This window comes from Myripristis murdjan, chromosome 1, assembly GCF_902150065.1.
Source record: "Myripristis murdjan chromosome 1, fMyrMur1.1, whole genome shotgun sequence".
Lineage (NCBI taxonomy): Eukaryota > Metazoa > Chordata > Actinopteri > Holocentriformes > Holocentridae > Myripristis > Myripristis murdjan.
This window is the reverse complement of record NC_043980.1, coordinates 33,366,057-33,384,427: the sequence shown is the minus strand read 5'-3', so window position 1 is coordinate 33,384,427 and position 18,371 is coordinate 33,366,057. Positions and strand designations below refer to the sequence as shown.

The following is an 18,371-nucleotide window of genomic DNA, read 5'->3' as shown; positions in this document are numbered from 1 at the left end:
GAGACAAACAGTTCTCAGTCATGGTCCTCTGGGCCCAGAGTACTGCTAGTTTTATACTCTCCCAAATATCTAATTGCATTCAGTCTGCCTCTTTGTGATGAAAACCAGCAGGGCTCTGCCTCACGATTAAAAGAGCCACTCAATTCTACTTTTATTTTATTTATTGGCTAAATAACATTCTACTGAGCTCTACCTACAGGTTTCACTAAATTATGACATTTCTGATAGCGAATTAAAAAGGCGAGGAAATGGACGTGCACTGATTTTTAAGTGGTCTGATGGAAGAATAGCATTTCAAAATAATTTAACGCGCCATGTAAACATCACTGTCATGTCAGAACAGATGTGATGCGTGGCTGCCCACGTCTGAAATTAACATTAGCCGGGATAACTCAGACTGGTTTCCCTCCCGTATGGGATCCTCCGCACAGAGTCCCGTTAGGCTAAGGCCATTGTTTAATGCAGGCCTACGGAAAGAGCTGGCGTATTAGTGTTTCACAAAACCAAAATCAACTCACAGTCTTCGCTAAATAACATATCAAAGCTCTAATCCGGTTTGATTAGTTATTGACAGTAGTTAGCTTAAATTGCTAGTTGCTAGCATGGTAGACAACTCACCACACTGAACGGCCGTGTCACGTTTGTCGGAAACGCTGCTCAGCCCGGGGCCAGGGTCACCCCTTTTCATCTTAATATGCTTGGGATTTTGTGCATTCTCATACTCGTCGCATTTCGACTTGAGGTCCTCGTTCTCCTTCTTCATTTTGGATATCTCTTCCTTCAGCTCGTCGACCATAGTTTCGAAAAGTTTCGTTGTCTCTGCGATGGCACTTTTGAGCATGCTATCCATAACCGTGGCGTACCGCGTCTGAAAATCGTCCCCCGACATGATGATACGGTTAGTCCTGTGTTCGTGCTCTCAATGAGTCTTAATTTGTCTGTGTGGTTCCTGTAAGGTTACTTAAAGCAAGATATTAGCAACGGTTCCCGTCGTCAACATGGCTTCTTCCCATGGTCGCCGTTTTCTCCTCTGTACTGCTCTCTGTGACGCACCACTGGGTAAAGGGAGGGAGATGTGCGCATACATCCGGTGTTCCTGTCAAGCTGTAAAGTCACTCTTCTGACGGCGTTCATACACATTAAACGCTAACGCTGCTGATCCTGGTAGTGACTGTACTGACACGTGTCCTTTTTCGTGCCGTATCCTTGTTATTTTGGCCACATCCAAAGACAAAGACACGGTTACCAACTGGCTCTGAAAATTGTCCAACCTCACGACCCGTACTTTGAATCCCGGAAGTTTGATTGTTTACGGAATCAAGAGGAAATGCTTGTGCTCAACGGAAAAAAAAAAAAAAAAAAACAATTCGTAGACAGTCGCCTTACGTTTGATCTTTCTTCATTACACGACCATTTTTTCTTATGAGCATCGACTAACACACCATTTCACCACTTTCTTCCATGTTGGTATCGGCGTTTTCCTGTCATATTCTGATTTTGGCTTGTTCTGTGTCAAACTTGGTTAACATTAGCACGCTAGTTAGCTCTCGTCAGAAGCGCAGAAGCGAAACTGCAGTTTGACCTGCGTTAGCTTCGGCCTGAATGCTGTCGCTGTGAGTTAATGTGGACAAACCAATCTCATTTTACAACGCTGTTTACACTTAAAGTCATTGAAATTGGTTGTCCAGCCTAAGAGACGTGCGTTAGTTGGACTTGGCAAATGTCCCCCATTTACAAGCTAGGAGTTGCACGCTGAACTCAGTCTTATCACACGGTTTTGCACAAGTTAATACAGCCTCTGCCACAGCGCTTCGCACGTCGCAGTCATGATGTCCGAGGCCATCGTAACGTTTCAGTCCCAGCTTTCCGGCGTCATGGAAACGGTCTTCAAAGCTGCCATGTACGAGATCACCCGGCTGGTGGAAGACAGTTTCTTGGAGGAGGTGACACGGAGCCGGGAGCAGGTGGAGTCCCTGAAGAGGCGGCTGAAGTGGTCCGAGAGTCGACGCAAGGAAAGAGATGGAGACAAGAGGGGAAGGTGTGCTGACTGCGGAAGACTAGTGGTGTTTAGCGAAGACAAGTCCAGAGCAACACATACAGGTGAGTCCAAAGACCATGGTTATGTATTTTAGGGGATGTTTAACCCTCCTGTCACTGTGGGTTGCAACAATGGGAGTTGGAGGCAAAGGGGTGGGTGCATTAGGTTAGGTTTCACTCAAGGAGTCACAATGAAAAATACCAGGGTGATCTGTATCGATCCCTTGGTCTTACTCGTCTCTACTTACCCTTAATCCCTCTAATGTGTTTATTTACCAATAAATGTATGCCGAATCTCAAAACATCAATCTCTACCTGTGTTTGTACCACAGAGAAGGGTCTGAAACAGGAGAGTGTCCCGAAAGAAGAGATTGACAGCTGTCGGGGCATTTCCGGAGAGACGCCCAGTGATGAACTGGAAGGAGCAGAACCAGGGGCTCCCACCTCTGTTAAAGAGCCACAGGTAGAGGACCACTAATGACACTTTTTCAGATTCACTTGTTTAGATTGCTGTGGCAGAGCTATATGGTAAGCACGGCCAGTGCTCTTTTTAGCTTTTACTTAGTCTTCAGTGGTCTCCTGTAATGTTCTCTAACCCTTTTTTTCTGTTTTTCTGTGTAATTCTGAATGGCCCCTGAAGGTGAATTTGCAAGTGTCATGATGCTCCAATTAGTGCAGGTGACAAAATTTTGCAGTTGATTATCAGAGACAGGGTGTTGAAAAATTCCAAGTGTCACAGTGAGAGAGAGGCGGCAAAAATAGATGTCTATTTTATGCATTTCAGTTATGGCTGCTCAATTATAGTAGAAATCATAATTACATAATTAAAAATGCACCACTGTAACAGGATGCACTTGATTTACAGCACAAGACTAAACGGGAACATCATTGTGAAATGGAATGCGGCACAATAAATCTCAATTAACTTGTTTTCAGCCAAAATCAGCGATGGTAATAAAATTTTGATTTGAAATGAACAGGGAGTGTCACAACATCTGTGAATTTCACTTTCAGTATACATTCAGGAAGAGCTCACAGAAAGTTTGCTTATTGCCCTCCTTATGTACCAATTGTTTCATAACGCGTATGTACCTTTATATTAATGCCCACCTCTGATTTTATTAACAAGGGTTTTGGTTTCATGGGCTTCGTCTGCATGCACACAAGAAACCAGATGATTGTGAATAACCAGGTTACAGCAGGAAATCAGATAGTTACATGTGTTGTGTCACACTTCCACGAAAACCCCAATTTACATATGGAAGGACAGTTATTAGGTTTCACCTCTAGGCCCAACCTTCCCCCAGCTGTTGTCGCAGCAGCCAGTGGTGCTGCAGCCGACACAGAGCCACTGGAACACGTCGGACAGCCAGCCTCATGCAGAGGCAACTTACCTGAGCTTTGCTGCTCGGCTCTGGGCAGCAGCAGGTCAGACAGCTAGGTGAGCAGCAGCAGTAGTTTGTCTGCCATGCTGAAGTTGGACTAATAAAGTGATGCAGGCTGGCGCAAATAAATTGCACAACAGTGCACAAGAAAGTAAGCTCTGAAGCACTTGAATTTTTGTTATACATCTAACTTTACAAATCTGGAAGTTTACATGGGTTTGTAGTCTGTTTCCTCCATCAGAAATCCAACTATGTTAATTAGGTGTCTCTTAATCCCTGAACATGATAATGGAATTCAGGGCCTTGTTCTTTGTACATGGAGTTAGCTAGATTTCTTAGCAATTTTACATAATCTAGGGATTTTCAGATCTTCAAAGCAAGTTTAAGATTTAGTCTAATTTTTTTTTTTTTTTTACCATGGTAACAGTTCTTTAAACACATATGTTCTCAGGTTAAGTCAGAGTTAGCATGATTATGACCAGGAATTTTCATGAACTAAGTTCCAGACATACCTGTGCTTTCCCTCAGAAAAGACTCACTTTGTTTGGTATATTAGGTTGACTGCAACTGATAAAATTAACTACATTATTTTGAAGTGTTTGGCTGCATCTATATAACCACATAAAGTAGAGTTTAATCTTTTTACCTTAATGGAGGTTTGTCTTTTTACACACAAATAAAAAACATCCTGAGCACAAGTCTAATTGAACTATACTTGAGTCAAATCTTAAACAGTAATTTGCTGTAGTTAGAATTACCTCATTCAGTTTGAAATAGGTTAATCTCACAAACAGTAAAATTTATATATTGTATTTGTTTTAGGTTAACTGTGCTGAGTGAGGTATAGATGCAGCTGTAGCTACTCACACATTTACCTTATCTGCAAGTTTCTGCTGCAGTCGCTCTCTCATTTAGAAGTCAGAGCAGTGAAAGAAGCGTCTGCCTCTTTAAGTCATCGTGCTGTGTCAGCCAATCAGACACTCGACCGGTCTTCCTTCTATTTCAAAATGAAGGTGCACAGCTGTTCAAGAAAAATAAATCCAAGTATAACACTGGATTAGCCAGATGAGGATTAGCCAGATATATTCAGCATGATTACATCAATTTCTCTTGGATCTATTAAGACACTTCAGGCCCAGATGCCTTGTTTACATGGCACTTAGACAACTTCTGTTCATGAGGAGTAACACAATTATTGTAGTACATATAAATGCAATGATGGCATATGAAACACGTCTGCATTTTACCAAAGTTGAGGTGGAGCATATAAGTGACCAGATTACTTTTGTCTGTCTGTCTGTCTGTCTGTCTGTCTGTCAGTCCCCGCAGGAAAGAAGTGAAAAGCTGGATAGACTGCTAAAGGAAGAGGCTCTCCATATCACACCAGATAGCCTTGAGGCCCAAGAGAGATGGGGAGTCAATTTGGATGGTCAGTTTCACCCTTGCAGTGTTATTTTACTACTGAATGATAAAGAAGACAATGCACATGCACAACACAAAGTTGCAATGATTGTTATTGTATTCATTTCATTATAGGTATGTGTTATTGTGGTTTCTGTGTTGATAAGTGCTTAGATTTTTTGTTTCCCTCCTCTCATGGTTCAGGAGCAGAGGGTTCAGATCTGTCGGGGCCCAGTAAAACTTTCACTGACCAGGAGATCCAGCAGTGCCAGGAGGACTGGGAGCCTGGCTTGGAACAGAGGCCAGAGCCAGCCCACGATGGCATCTCAGTTGACCCATCTGCACCTTTTTACCGAAACCGATATGACATGGAGGAGCTGGGTGGCTTTGATAAGACTGGGTATCAGGGTGCCAGTCTGATAGATATGAATAGCTTGGATGGGTTACAAGGGTCTCCATCCCACCCGGGTGAGGAGCTGAATTACATGGGTGACTATGAGGGGGATTTAGGAGCAGCTGAGGGGGCTGAGCATCAAGCTTACCAACCCGGTCCCCCTCGAAATAGAAGGGGTGCATTAGGTTCACCCTCAAGGGCCAACACAGAGGTGGGAGAAGAGTTCAGCTGCCTGTTGATCAATGAGGAGGGGTACCTGCAGGACCCGAGTGCCTTGTACCCTGAACATGTGCCGGGTGATTCAGGCAGCAGGGTGAGCTTCCGGGGGCAAGGCATTCGCACTGGAGACCCATCTTTAGACAGCGCGGAGGATCTCTACGGGCCCCCAGAGACATACAGCCATACCATAAACCTCGGAGAGAGGGTGCAGTTCCAGGCAGGAGGGAGAGGAGGGAGGAGGCACAACTGTAATCAGTGCTCCATGTCCTTTCCAGACACTGCCTCTCTCAAGGCCCACAAGCAGATGCACAAAGCCGGACAGGGGCCACCATACTCATGCAACCAGTGCGGGAAGACCTTCACCCAAGCCTGCAACCTCAAGGTCCACCAGAGGATTCACTCTGGGCAGGGGCTCCACCTCTGCAGCCACTGTGGGAAAGGTTTCCCTTCTTTCTCCGACCTGAAGACCCACAAGTGCAGCCAAACAGGGGACAAACCTTACTGTTGCACTGTGTGCGGGAACAAGTTCAGCCGTCTTTGGAATCTGAAGTTGCATCGGCGCATCCACACACAGGAAAAACCTCATCGGTGCACCATGTGTGATAAAAGCTTCACACGGGCGGACATTTTGAAAGTTCACCAACGAACACACACAGGGGAGAGACCATACTGTTGCCCTATCTGTGGCCTCAGCTTCAAACGCCTGGATCATCTTAAATCACATCAGCGCAAACACAGAACAGATCTGTAAGGGGAGGGGGGCAGCAGGGAATTTATGTTTGAGGTATGTGTTGGATCATAAATTTATGCTTTCAATCATGGCCATGGATATTCTTCATCAAGATCTTGATAGGGTAAGTCACATGTCTTTGACAGATCAAGCTTGCTTTTAGTCCTCCATGACTCTAAATCCTAGTTTTCACTTCAATATCCTCCTCTTTTGAAAAACATATCAGACAATATCATATGGAGTATTTCTTGTGTTTAATAAAAAGTTATGCCTTGTTTGTACACATTGTACTAGCTGCATTTATCACTGCATATTTAATCACTGAAAAAGTAGCTTACTTTGCGGAGTAAAATTATGATCCTTGTGATTACATTGCAGACCCAAAATAAAACTACAAATGAGTTTATGGTCTGTTCTTATTTTTCTTTTATGTTGGAGTGCACTGCTTTGCCTTTAAATTTGCCATCTTATTTAAGTTGGAGCTATTGGTGTTAGAACTATTTCACTACAAATTGTTCTGTCTTTTAAAAAATGGGCTCACTATTAGAGTCAATATCAATATAGGGTACCATTTGGTGTCCCAGGCAGAAATCACTTACTTTTCATGAAAAATTTGCAAAATAACAAAACTCTGAGGGTTTATTATAAATGGCCAAACATTTAAACACACATTGGTACAGAGATACATCTTTAAAAGGGTGTTTTTCATATTTAAAAAATTTTTCTATGATTAGATGCATGTGATTTTGCCATGTCCCAAACTCCTCTCTACTAACTTCACTGAGTGAAATAAGTAGATAAATGATATACAATGTACAAACCTTTTACATGCTCTTGTTGCTCTCATCAAGTACTTGAATAAAATGAGTCAATTGGATCATTTATGGTCTAATGTAATAATAATAATAAACGTTTTGCATGTGTCCCTGGATTTGCTGTCCACCCTGTCATTAGGTGGTTACTGCCACTAAAAGAAACCCCCTGCTGTACTCAGTGACATCACTACCACTGCTTTGTCTTTTACAAATGGAGTGAAGAATAGCTCATGCAGAGAGAGTACATATCAACATTTATATTTTGACATTTTCATCATTTTATGATTGAACTTGAATGTGTTCAATCTTAATGTGTCCACCCTGTCATTGCAAAATATGAATCTATATAAATGCTTTTCAGAAATTCAAAATATGTTTGTTAAAGTATACACAGTCACCTTCCTAACTGATACATGTTGCTAGCTAATGGCCCACCATGTGCTCATTAAATGCAAACTTCAGCCAGAAACGTCCACCCTGTCATTGTCCACCCCGTCATCAAGTCTAGTTTTATAACAGTTTTATAAGTTTTTCAGTGTTCCAGAAGTCAAGTGGAGGACAAAACATATGCAGAGAAAGAAACCATTTGAAAGGATACCTATGTTTATACTTTTTGTGGTAGGCCTACATTTAGGGACCAACATGTTTTTGTTTTGTTTATATCAATCTTGTTTGTTCCTCTAGTTGAAGGTTTTATTTATTTAATTTGCTGTTGTTGAGTGTCATTTCCAAATGTAGCCTACCTGTGCACAATTCAAAATACAGTAGGTGAAAAAAGTCATGTTTTGACAAAAAACATTTGTTGACAAAACCATAACATTGTCCACCCCGTCATGTCATTGTCCACCCTGTCATGTTCATGTTTTATGTGAATAAATAATTATTTTCACAAGTTATCAAAACCTTTTGTGTGATTTTGCTCTGAAGAGATTAGGGCCAAACAGTATTATTTCAAAGTTTGACCAGATACCTTTATTTATAGAGTTTATTCAGAAAAGAAAGTACAACTTTCACAGATTTTACATATACAAACATATTTTTCCATAATTTCTGTATTTTTGAGAGATGTGTTCCAGAAACTAAAATATATTCCTGAACGAGGGACCAAATACCTTTCTGAAAATGTACATTTTGTAATCAATATGATTAGAACATATTTACTCTATTTAGAAATTGTCCCATGACAGGGTGGACACATTTTGCAATTCACTTGTACTTTCTATTCTTGCAGTCAATTTATAAAAGGTGCAGGAGCTTGACCAACATGCATTTCTAACAGCTTAAGGTCTACTTTATACAATGGATATGGAGTTCAGTGGAAAATCTCATCTTTTTTTTTGTGTCATTGGGAAGTCTCAATGGCACTCTATACTGATATTGACTCATTAGTGCTGGGCGGTATCCCGGTTCATACCGAATACCAGTGGTATTCTTTTTTTTTTTTTTTAATCATATGAATTTTTCAGATACCCCAATACTGGTGTGTGTGTGTGTGTGTGTAGCGCACATAAAGTTGGGAACAGCACACGGAACGTAGCGCCACGGGACATTACTGGAGGGGGGACTGTTTTTGCAGTTGCACTCACTAAGCAGTGGGGACTCAGAAAATGAAGCTGAAGAACTTTTACCAAAAAGAGGAGCTGTGTCACTGTTTGGAAATTCTTCGGCTTCAAAAAAAATCCGTCCAGCAAAGGCAAAGAAACTTTCCAGGCTACCGCAGCGCACTGACATAGATTGTGTAACAAAGCGAAGAGTTGCCACTCCGCTCTATTTTCACTGGCTAACAGCAGCACACTGGCTTAGCTTGTCTATTCAGAGAAGAGGTATCATTTTGGCTTATTTTTCAATCTTTTATCACATGCATACTACTGCTCATTCATTGGTAGCTGAATTGTTAGGTTTGTTTGATAAGTAATTGGCATTTTTAAAACAAATAATATTTTAACATATTGTTAATTATTATTATTAATAATACTAGGGTGGACAACTTGGACATTAATGTCCAGTTGTCTGGACATTAATGTCCAGTATTCATTCCTCATGACAGTAAAATAGGTCACTCTAAGTTAATTTACTGCAGTAATTCCTCTCTAAATCATTAGAAAATGTGGTTAACACCCAGTCGTGCATGAAAAAAGAAAATACCGTTATATACCGTGAAACCGATATAATTTTGAAAAATACCTTGATATACATTTTTGTTCATACTGTCCAGCACTACTCACTATCACATAATGAGAAACAAGTGTGAGAAAAAGATTGCCATCCAACCACATGGTCCAGGGCAACAGAAAGAGCAGTTGAACCTCAACCTCTTAGATGACCAGAAATACATGAAACAAATATTCAGAAAGGCATACATGAAGGTGCACTTAGGTGTAAGTACGAGTACAGACAGGGGACACCCCACCACTGGCAGACCTAGGGGTTGGCTGGCCACCCACTTCACCATTTTTTTTCCCTGTTCAGAACCATTTCTGCATGGCCACAACAAGACTGCTAGATGCTTTAGCTGCACGCACAACACAGTACGACACAACACAACACGACACCCTCTAAGATAATGTCATGGATTAGTATGAGGGTGATGTTTGTTAACAGCTGGACGTACTGCAAGAAAAGCCCAAAAAAACAAAATTAGAAAGCTGGATAACATTCAGAACCATACAAATAAGGTCTGCAAGACTGTGGGTGGGGTGATCGATGGGTCAGTAAAGGACAGGACTTTGAGGCGGCAGACCGAAGTTTGATTCCAGTGTGACCTGAGACCAGTGTTTGTTTCCCATGTCGACAAAGTATTTTAACCCAAACCGTGACATTTTCCTAAACATAATCAAGTAGTTTTGATGCATAAATCCATGCAGTTATCTCAGGGGGTGTTGTCATATTGTATTGTGAATACACAGACAGATCATCTTGACCTGTTCAGCGGTGTGCTACCTGAGAGAATGAAATGGCACACATCAGACTATTTCCAATGGAGGAAACAGTATGATGGAGGACGATATAGTGTATTTTAGAGTATTGTAAAACACACTGAGGTACAAAGCATGCTAGCTTGTCGTGAAGAGTATTTTTTGCTCCAAATTAAAATAATATTTAAATGGTGTTTCCTGAGCAGAACAGAGACACTCTCTGTGCCTCCTTATTCTACCTGGTCCTTGATAGTATCCTGAGTATCTGTAATTATTCAATTTGAAGACTCGTCTTTCAGAGGGTGAGATTATTGACGGTTTAACCTGTAAAAACTAATTTAATGTTGGTGTTGGTTCAGGTTGTGCCATATCTAACAACTTATACACTGTGCAGGCAGCCTAATTCCCAGCCTAATTTGCATGATTGTTGACAAGGTTATGTATGTCACAAATTGTGCAATGCCATGTAAAAAGTGTGCTAATTTCAGGTGAGTCCGAGATTGCTTTATTTGATGAGGGACAGTAATATAAAAACTTTTAGTCCATTATGATTCCTAGGGTTCTCTTGTAAGCTTGGTGCTTACCGATTTCTGTGCCACCCCAGAGTAAACTCTGGTCCAAGCCTGGTCACCCAAATTAAAAAATGTCTAGCTCCACCACTGGACCCCACTCCACGCTTGGCTGTTTTGTCGCTCACATTTTTTTGCCCTCTTCACCTCCCCACACTATCAAATTTTTTAAGTCAAAAGAGCAGAGAATGTACATTTCCCATAAATTAGGGTGTGCAAAAGTCCAGGAAATTATTTTCTAACAACTAAAAACTTACTGACCAGTGCCCCCATAAAATTATGTCTCCCCAACCTAGCCTTTCAAACCATTCTCACCATCAGAAGGTAGTTTCACCACTGGAGTCGGGAAAGAGAAAAATCAAGTGGATTGATGACGAGGCCAAAGGTATGAATCCCTACACATTTGAATTTGATGCAACTTGCCAATGAAGGAGCTGACATGGGAATAATCTGAGCTGAAGACAAGGTTTTCTGCAGTGACTGAAGTTTGAATGACTCAACTGTGTCAGACCACAAAACTGCAAGGTCAGATTGTCCCTGAGTTACAACCAATATTTTTGGCAATCCGCAGGAATCAACATGGTCTGGTTAACAGAGATGGCAAGGCTTTGTAGAGGGCATAGATTTCACGGGGATAAATGTAGCTCAGTCTTGTTGACACTGAGCTTGAGTTACCGGGCAGACATCCAACTGAGGACTGCAGAGAGGCAAGCAGAGACAGACAATTTGACCTGCGTGTGAGAGGACAGGGAAGGAGAGTGGACTGTTATGTCTTTGCTTTAGATGAGAGACCAGGAGATTTCCAAGTCAGCAAGGGTAGCAAAGGGCACCTGGAAACTGAAAATAGAGAAATAGAAAAAAAGTTCTGTGAGTTTTTTTCAGCAGGTGATTGAAACTTAGAGTGACAAAAGGTTGATTTATCATCACAGGCAGAAGCAGAGGAGGAGAGGAGAGCCTGAACATGAACATAGACGGGATCATCTGAAAATCCAGCCATGAAGGGAAAGTAGATAGAGGCTTGTCAGGACCATTTCCCATCCAAGCAGAAATATTCTGATGTGGTGTTATTAGACAAAGAAAAGATGAGGTGTGCACATCCGAAAACCACTTTGGCCAGGTGCTGGAGTCAACATAACAGTCCACAATAGAAGATAAAGATCCTGCACACTGTAGCTCCCATTCAAAATGTATTAAGACAAGTGCAAAAACGTGACGTTTCAAGCCAAAATGCTCTTCCTCAGACCATGATGATACACAAAACCAACAGGGTGTTCCCGGTCACATGACAATTAGACATATTGAGATCAACTGTGTTCAAGTGAACAGGGAGAGATGGTCACCTGACCAACACACTATAAAGTGCAGCATCAATATTCACAATATATTTACAGTGCAAAAACAGGAATAATACACATAATCAGATCATATCCATATCATCATCCAATACAATCAATATTAATCATTTAAAATGATTAATCATTTAAAATGATTAATCATCATTCCTGTTTTTGCACTGTAAATATATTGTAAATATTGATGGTGCACTTTATACAGGTAGTGTGTTGGTCAGGTGACCATCTCTCCCTGTTCACTTGAACACAGCTGATCTCAATGTGTCTAATTGTCATGTGACCGGGAACACCCTATATATGTCTGCTGGTTTTGTGTATCATCGTGTTATTAGACAAAGCCATTTTAGCAGTTCAGAATCTGAAATGGTTAAAATCATGTAAAACTATCCCCTAAGACTTTCAATGCCCATTTTAATGGCCATCATCGCAGGGTCAAAATAAAATAACCATATAAATGATGGCGTATACGTTTTGTTCTGCCATTTTTACTCACAATAAGGTGGTGATCAGCCTCCTCTCAACAAGCATATTGCATGTGGACATTAATAAACCTCACAACATCTTTTTCATTTTTTGTTTTACTTTTGCAGTTGTTGTATATTAGAGAAACATACAACATCAAAGTGAGGATAGCTGAGGAAAATGCAAACTTGCAATTTCAGTTAAAAAAAAATAAAAATCAACTCTCCTAAAGAGCCACGTCACTGGTTCCTCCTTGCCCTATGCATTTTTCTGTAATAGACTATAAATGAGAGGAAGAAAACACTGTGATTGCCATCTAACGTACATTACACAACCGCCCTATCAGACAACGAGTACCTTTTTTGGCGCAGCCTGCGGGTTTCACTTTACAAAACGCGTTTGGTTATTTTAACGAAACCGACCTGGGCTACCGTATTGCGTCACTAGTGGCGTCACCATCAACAACAAGACCATAGGCGATTATCAAGTAGCTAGCCTGGTTAGCTACAGGCTATTCATACATGAATCTACTCAGATAAAACGTGTATGAATCGTGGAAACCAGAAACGCCGTTTTAAATACATCGCAATTAGACTAGGTTACGACTTAGCGTAGATGCCCTGATATCCAAGGTATCTGCTGTAGTTTTTTAACGTTAGTTAGCTTAATGCTAAGCTACATGTAAGCTACTTATCTAGCTGCCTTAGTTGGACTTGACAGAATTTCAGCTTAATAGAGTTGAGAATGCCATCGTGTAATATATCATTGCAGTTATTTACTGAGGGTTTGTTTTACGCCTGTTGCCTGGAGTAAGTTACAGACAACAGCATCTGGCTGCTGTGCAAGTGAGAAGAGACTGTCCTGTGACAGTGATGTACAAGCTGCACCTGTGGTAGCATTATTGGTATTTTAATGCGTCGGATCTCACCTTAAAACAAAAAAGAGGAGTCTCTCTCTCTCTCTCTCTCTCTCTCTCTCTCTCTCTCTCTCTCTCTCTCTCTCTCTCTCTCTCTCTCTCTCTCTGTCGCTCACCCACGCACACGGACTCCCAGTGTTTCTTGGGCAGTGGATTTTTGTAAATTCAAGAGTATCCCATCATGTCGGACCTGGACACCCTGATTGTCACATTCCAGACCCAGCTTTCAGATGTCATGGAGACAGTGGTGAAGACAGCCATGTATGAGGTCACCCGGCTGGTAGAGGATGGCTTCATGGAGGAGGTTCGGCGCAGAAGCCAAGAAGTGGAGTCGCTGAGGACACAGCTGCAGTGGGCAGAGAGGAAACTCAGTGATCACAGGGAAAAAGAAGCTGGGAAGAGAGGGAGGTGTGTTGACTGTGGCAAAGAGGATGCAGAGTTATCCCCTGGTGTGACTGACGAAAGGTCTAAAGAAATTCAGTATGGTAAGAACAAAAGTTTTGCTCCTTTTAAGGCTCTGAACTGGAGGGCATTGTGGGCTCTGAGATCATGATACTGTATTTTTTTGTTGTTGTTGTTGTCATTTTCAGATATTTTAAGGCATTGTAGCTTGAAGGAAGAGGACAACTCTGTGGAACAGTGGACAAAAAGCTTTAGACAGGAGATGATTTCAGAGTCGACACAGGAGGCTGACAAGCCTGCCCTCATACTCAGCCCTGTAAGGGAATTACAGGTGTGTGACATATTGAAATATAAGCAACATAGGGCAGAAGTCCTGCATGCGATCATAATTGAATTTCACATAATCACAAATGAGATGTTCAAATGAACACGGGGATTGGTTTTAGATTGGTGTTGTGAGTGTCTTTAGGAGTACTGGCTGAGACAGGAACAATTTCTACACAATTTATAATAAAGTAAAAGAAAATGCACCCTCATAAATGTTGCGATGTGTTCTCTATGCTATTCAGGCTGTGGAGGAAGACGTAAGGTCAACTGTCGACGTGAAGGAGGAAGAAGTAGATAAGCTCTCTTACTCTGTGGTGCACCCGGGAGGGTGGGCTGTTAGCAATGAAGGTATGTATTCTGTTGGACGCACCGTATGATCCTAAGTCTATTCTTTTCTGGTTGGAGCATGTTATGTGAAGCAATCTTTGCACCAATACTGGCCTCACCACATTATCTGTTGGTCACCCCAAATTAACATGTTTTTTCCCCAGTTGAAAGAGGTAGTTTCAAGTTATGAATTACAGAATTAATATGGAGCCTGTTTCCATTAATTTGCTAGGTGAAGAAGGATCTGAATCCCACAGCTCTAGTCAGACCACAGATGCACAACCGAAGCAGACGCAACAAAACAGCGACGAGTTACTGAGGAATGTCATCAGAAAAGATGCACAAAGGAGCTCTACTTCATATGTTTTTCCTGAACACCAGGTGAACACACAGGCGGCAACAGATCCTTCCCACGTCTCACCTTTGGAGGTGGACTCCAAATGGGCTGGCCTGTCTCGAAAAACCACAGGATTACTGCAGAACCACACACTTGACAAGGATTGTGAAACATCCATAAGCAGAGGTTCAGTAAAGCGCACAGACCAGAAGCTTGCAGATCCATCCACGGCAGAGGAAGCCCTCGCTAACCCACACTTAGTTAGGGATCAAATCTCATCCTCAGGATCGCCTAAAGCAAGACTGCAAATTAGTGATGTGGGGAGTGTGGTGATCAAGCAGGAGGTGATTGTGGATTCCGATGGGGATGAGGAAGAGCGGGTAGAAGAGAAAAAGATGAAAAGGTCAGGGATGGAGTCCTTCTCATGTTCAGTAAACCAGCACCGGGTGACATCAGGAGCACTCAAGCAGAACCACATTTCCTCTAAACCCACTGCACAGGAAATTATGAAGCTGCATTCTAAAGTGGCAACAAGTCTCACACTGCAAGCTGCTGTGCAACACCTCCGCAGACCAGTGAAGAAGCCAACCAACACACTCTCAAACAGCAGCAGCGCAGCGCCTTCCACAGCTCACTCCCGGCTTGCAAACTTACACCCCCTCAACAGAATTCCCTCCACATCCAAGGCGGCCGCCGCTCCCCCTCCCGCCCCGCTCTCAGTCCAGCGAGCCCACCTTGGAGACAAACAAACCGCAGCACTTACGCGAACCGGCGCCCCGTGGGTCAGTATCAAATCCCACCACCACCCCCACGCACTCCCACACCCCCACCAACACCCATGCTCTCACCCCCAGCCCGGCCCAAGACATCTGCTGCGCTGCGGCCAGTGTGGGAAGTGCTTTCCCCACCCCAGCAACCTGAAGGCCCACCTGCAGACCCACACAGGCGAGCGGCCCTTCTGCTGCTCCATCTGTGGCCGCAGCTTCACCAAGCTGAGCAACCTCAAGGCCCACCGCCGCGTCCACACCGGGGAACGGCCGTACTGCTGCTTGGCCTGCGGCAAGCGCTTCACCCAGAAATGTAACCTGAAACGCCACCAGAGGATCCACCTGGACGTATGATGACACAGAGACCGTGTCGACGCAGTGTATGTGCGTGTGTGTGTGTGTTTTTTTATTTTAGATTAGGGTGCATTGTAGTGCTATTGATGTGATGCATTGCAAGACTGCTTCCTGTGCACTTGTGTGTTGAAGTGAGTATTCCAAGATATTGTGTGCATTCCTGAATAATGAACATTTAACCAGGTGACTTTTGAAGGGTTTTATGGATAGTTTCTAACAGGATGGACGCTCCACCAGTGTTTAATGCATGAAGAAAGGGAATTGTGACTTTTGGTCAGTAAAAGACTATCTATTCTGTGAATATTCCGACTCTTCCATAATGTGAATTGCAACGTGCCTCTGAGAACAAGAGCACTTATCTTAGATCACGGACTGGGTTATACGACTTTATCACTCACCAAAGGTCACAAAATCGAATAATTTGAATTGCCAGGGTTTTTGTTTTTACTTGAATTGCAGGGGTGTGTGTGCTTGTGTGTGTGAGAGAGAGGAGAGAGAGAGAGAGAGTGAGAGAGTGTGAGTTTGTTATGTTTGAGCAAGATTCATTATCTTTGGGACTACTGAACCCATTCAAAAACTACAATAAATAAACATTTCAGAAATGACTGTTAGTCTGTATGGATTTTTTTTTTCTAAATTAATTTATTAAAGTGCGTTTTGTATTTTGTTTTTCCTAAAATCTTGGAAACTACATGTTGCAGAAACAGGGTTTGATCTTACAGCACTGAAATGAATTTTATGTAAGAAGTTTAATACATGCATATGTAAACTACTCATGATGCATTTATAGAAAGGATTAAATGTCAAATGATGATTTGGCAGAAATCCTCATCTACATTTTTTTCAGATAAGACTCTATTAGGTCTTGACATTGTTGCTCATTACACCACAATAGAAAAATTATGAAGTTGTCCAATACATTATATTTTGTGATAAATTGGCTGTTGTATTAGCCCTCAGACCTACATGAACCATTTACAATGCAACCATTTTAAATGCATCAACATTTTATTAAAAAAAGGAATGTGATGCTCCACCATTACATAACTTATTTGCACAAGCTGTTAAGTGTTTCATGTTAATGTATATCTATCACAAGTAATAAATGCATTTGTAACTTTACAAATGAAAATAATAATCTGATCATATACAGCACTGTATGTATTGGTTAAGTTAAAACAAAGTTAAAGTTAAAACAAAGTCATCGCAAAAGCATTGCCCCTTTTTAGAACACAGTGAGGGCTGTCACCCTGGAGCAAGGCTGTAGACCCAATTAACCCACTGTCAGTTTTAAAATAACACTGTAATGTTTTAATTGGCCACTTGGTGCCAGCCTTGCACCGAACTACACCAGGTGCCGGGAGGAGATGGGTAGAAGTCCACTTGGATCATTGTTAATGTAGACGATGGGAGGAATACTATATCAAAGAAAATCACTCTATTAGTGTTGCAGTTTACGGTTACAGATGTCTATAGATATTAAGTGCGTCTCTGGCTGCGTGTGTGTGCACATGCATGTGCGTGTATGTGTGCATGTGCCCGTGTTACATGTTCAGGATTAAGCTTAGTGTGTTGGTATCTAGTTAAACTCAGAGCAGCACTGTGCAGGTGGTATGGCTGATAACATTTTAATCTTATTTTCAAGGTGAGGGAAAAGAGCCAGCGGAGGCTGAACTCAGTGTGTGTGGGTGTGTAAGTGTAAGTGTGTTTGTCAGAGAAGGTGGATTTCAGCACTGTTTCTGTTATAGATGATATCTTTTTTCTTTTTGATGTTTGAATCCTGTAACAAGGGGAGTTATCTATGAAGAGCGACGGAGAAATACCTACTTAGTTGAATCCACAGAGAACAGAGATGATGGTTCATATAAATACAAGTGCCTATATATTATCCATCATATGGCCTGGTTGTGTGTGCGTGTAAGGCTGGGGCTGAGCATCTGTTGCTGTGGCAGCAGATCACGACCAAAAAGCCCCGACCAGAGCCAACGTGCATGTGTGCACCTGTGTATGTTTACATGTGTGTGTCTGTGTGTGTCTGTGTCTGTGTGTGTATTTGATTGCAAACTCATGTGAGTGCTCATTTGTATGATCTTCCTTAGTCACTCTGTCTCTCCCTCCTCACTAATTGGACTACTGTGGTGTAATCGTTCCCACTGCAGATGTTTAATTACTCTTAAAAGCAACGCCCCACAAAACACTCATTTCCCCAGTCCTCCACTCTCTAGCCTCTTCATTGACTCACTGTTCTTGTTCTCTGTCCAAACTCTCTTCCTGGCCTCAGAAGCTTGTATTGTCAAGAATAAGAAATGGTGTGTATGTGTGTGGGGAGTGCATAAATGCTTGGCTCATCCATTCATAACGTACACTGTCTGCATGTGAGCTCTTGTTGAGTTGGTAAAAGCTAAATAAATAAATATCAACAAAATATTGGAACAAGTTACATATGCTAATTTCCTAACTCACCCATAGGGTAGGCATGTGTCTTCTTCAAGCTCCTTCAAGCTCAAGGCCTGGGAGCCTGAGCTTTCTGCACAGTATCTTAGCTGTTCTGAGGACTGCGTTCTTCTGGACAGAGATCTCAGATATTGTTCCTGGAATCTGCTGGAGCCACTCTCCCAGTTTGGGGGTCACAGCCCCAAGAGCTCCGATTACCACCGGCACC

At 42.2% G+C, this 18,371-nt stretch overlaps 1 protein-coding gene across 1 annotated transcript; it reads left to right on the top strand.

The window, feature by feature from the left end:
- Positions 1–1,108: 1,108 nt before the first annotated feature.
- LOC115362404 (uncharacterized) lies at positions 1,109–16,314 on the top strand. Its single transcript, XM_030056319.1, has 8 exons — positions 1,109–2,100; positions 2,370–2,500; positions 4,743–4,851; positions 5,028–6,184; positions 13,362–13,680; positions 13,786–13,928; positions 14,167–14,272; positions 14,484–16,314. Exons 1-8 carry the CDS (start codon positions 1,827–1,829, stop codon positions 15,707–15,709), a joined length of 3,465 nt encoding a protein of 1,154 aa, XP_029912179.1. The 5' UTR covers positions 1,109–1,826; the 3' UTR covers positions 15,710–16,314.
- Positions 16,315–18,371: the final 2,057 nt, after the last annotated feature.

Bases quoted from the DNA above. Each gene is read 5' to 3' on its own strand.
- LOC115362404 (XM_030056319.1), top strand. From the start codon at position 1,827: ATGATGTCCGAGGCCATCGTAACGTTTCAGTCCCAGCTTTCCGGCGTC. The intron at 2,101-2,369 runs GTGAGTCCAAAG...TTTGTACCACAG, and splicing joins GTCCAGAGCAACACATACAG to AGAAGGGTCTGAAACAGGAG. The intron at 2,501-4,742 runs GTAGAGGACCAC...TCTGTCTGTCAG, and splicing joins CCTCTGTTAAAGAGCCACAG to TCCCCGCAGGAAAGAAGTGA.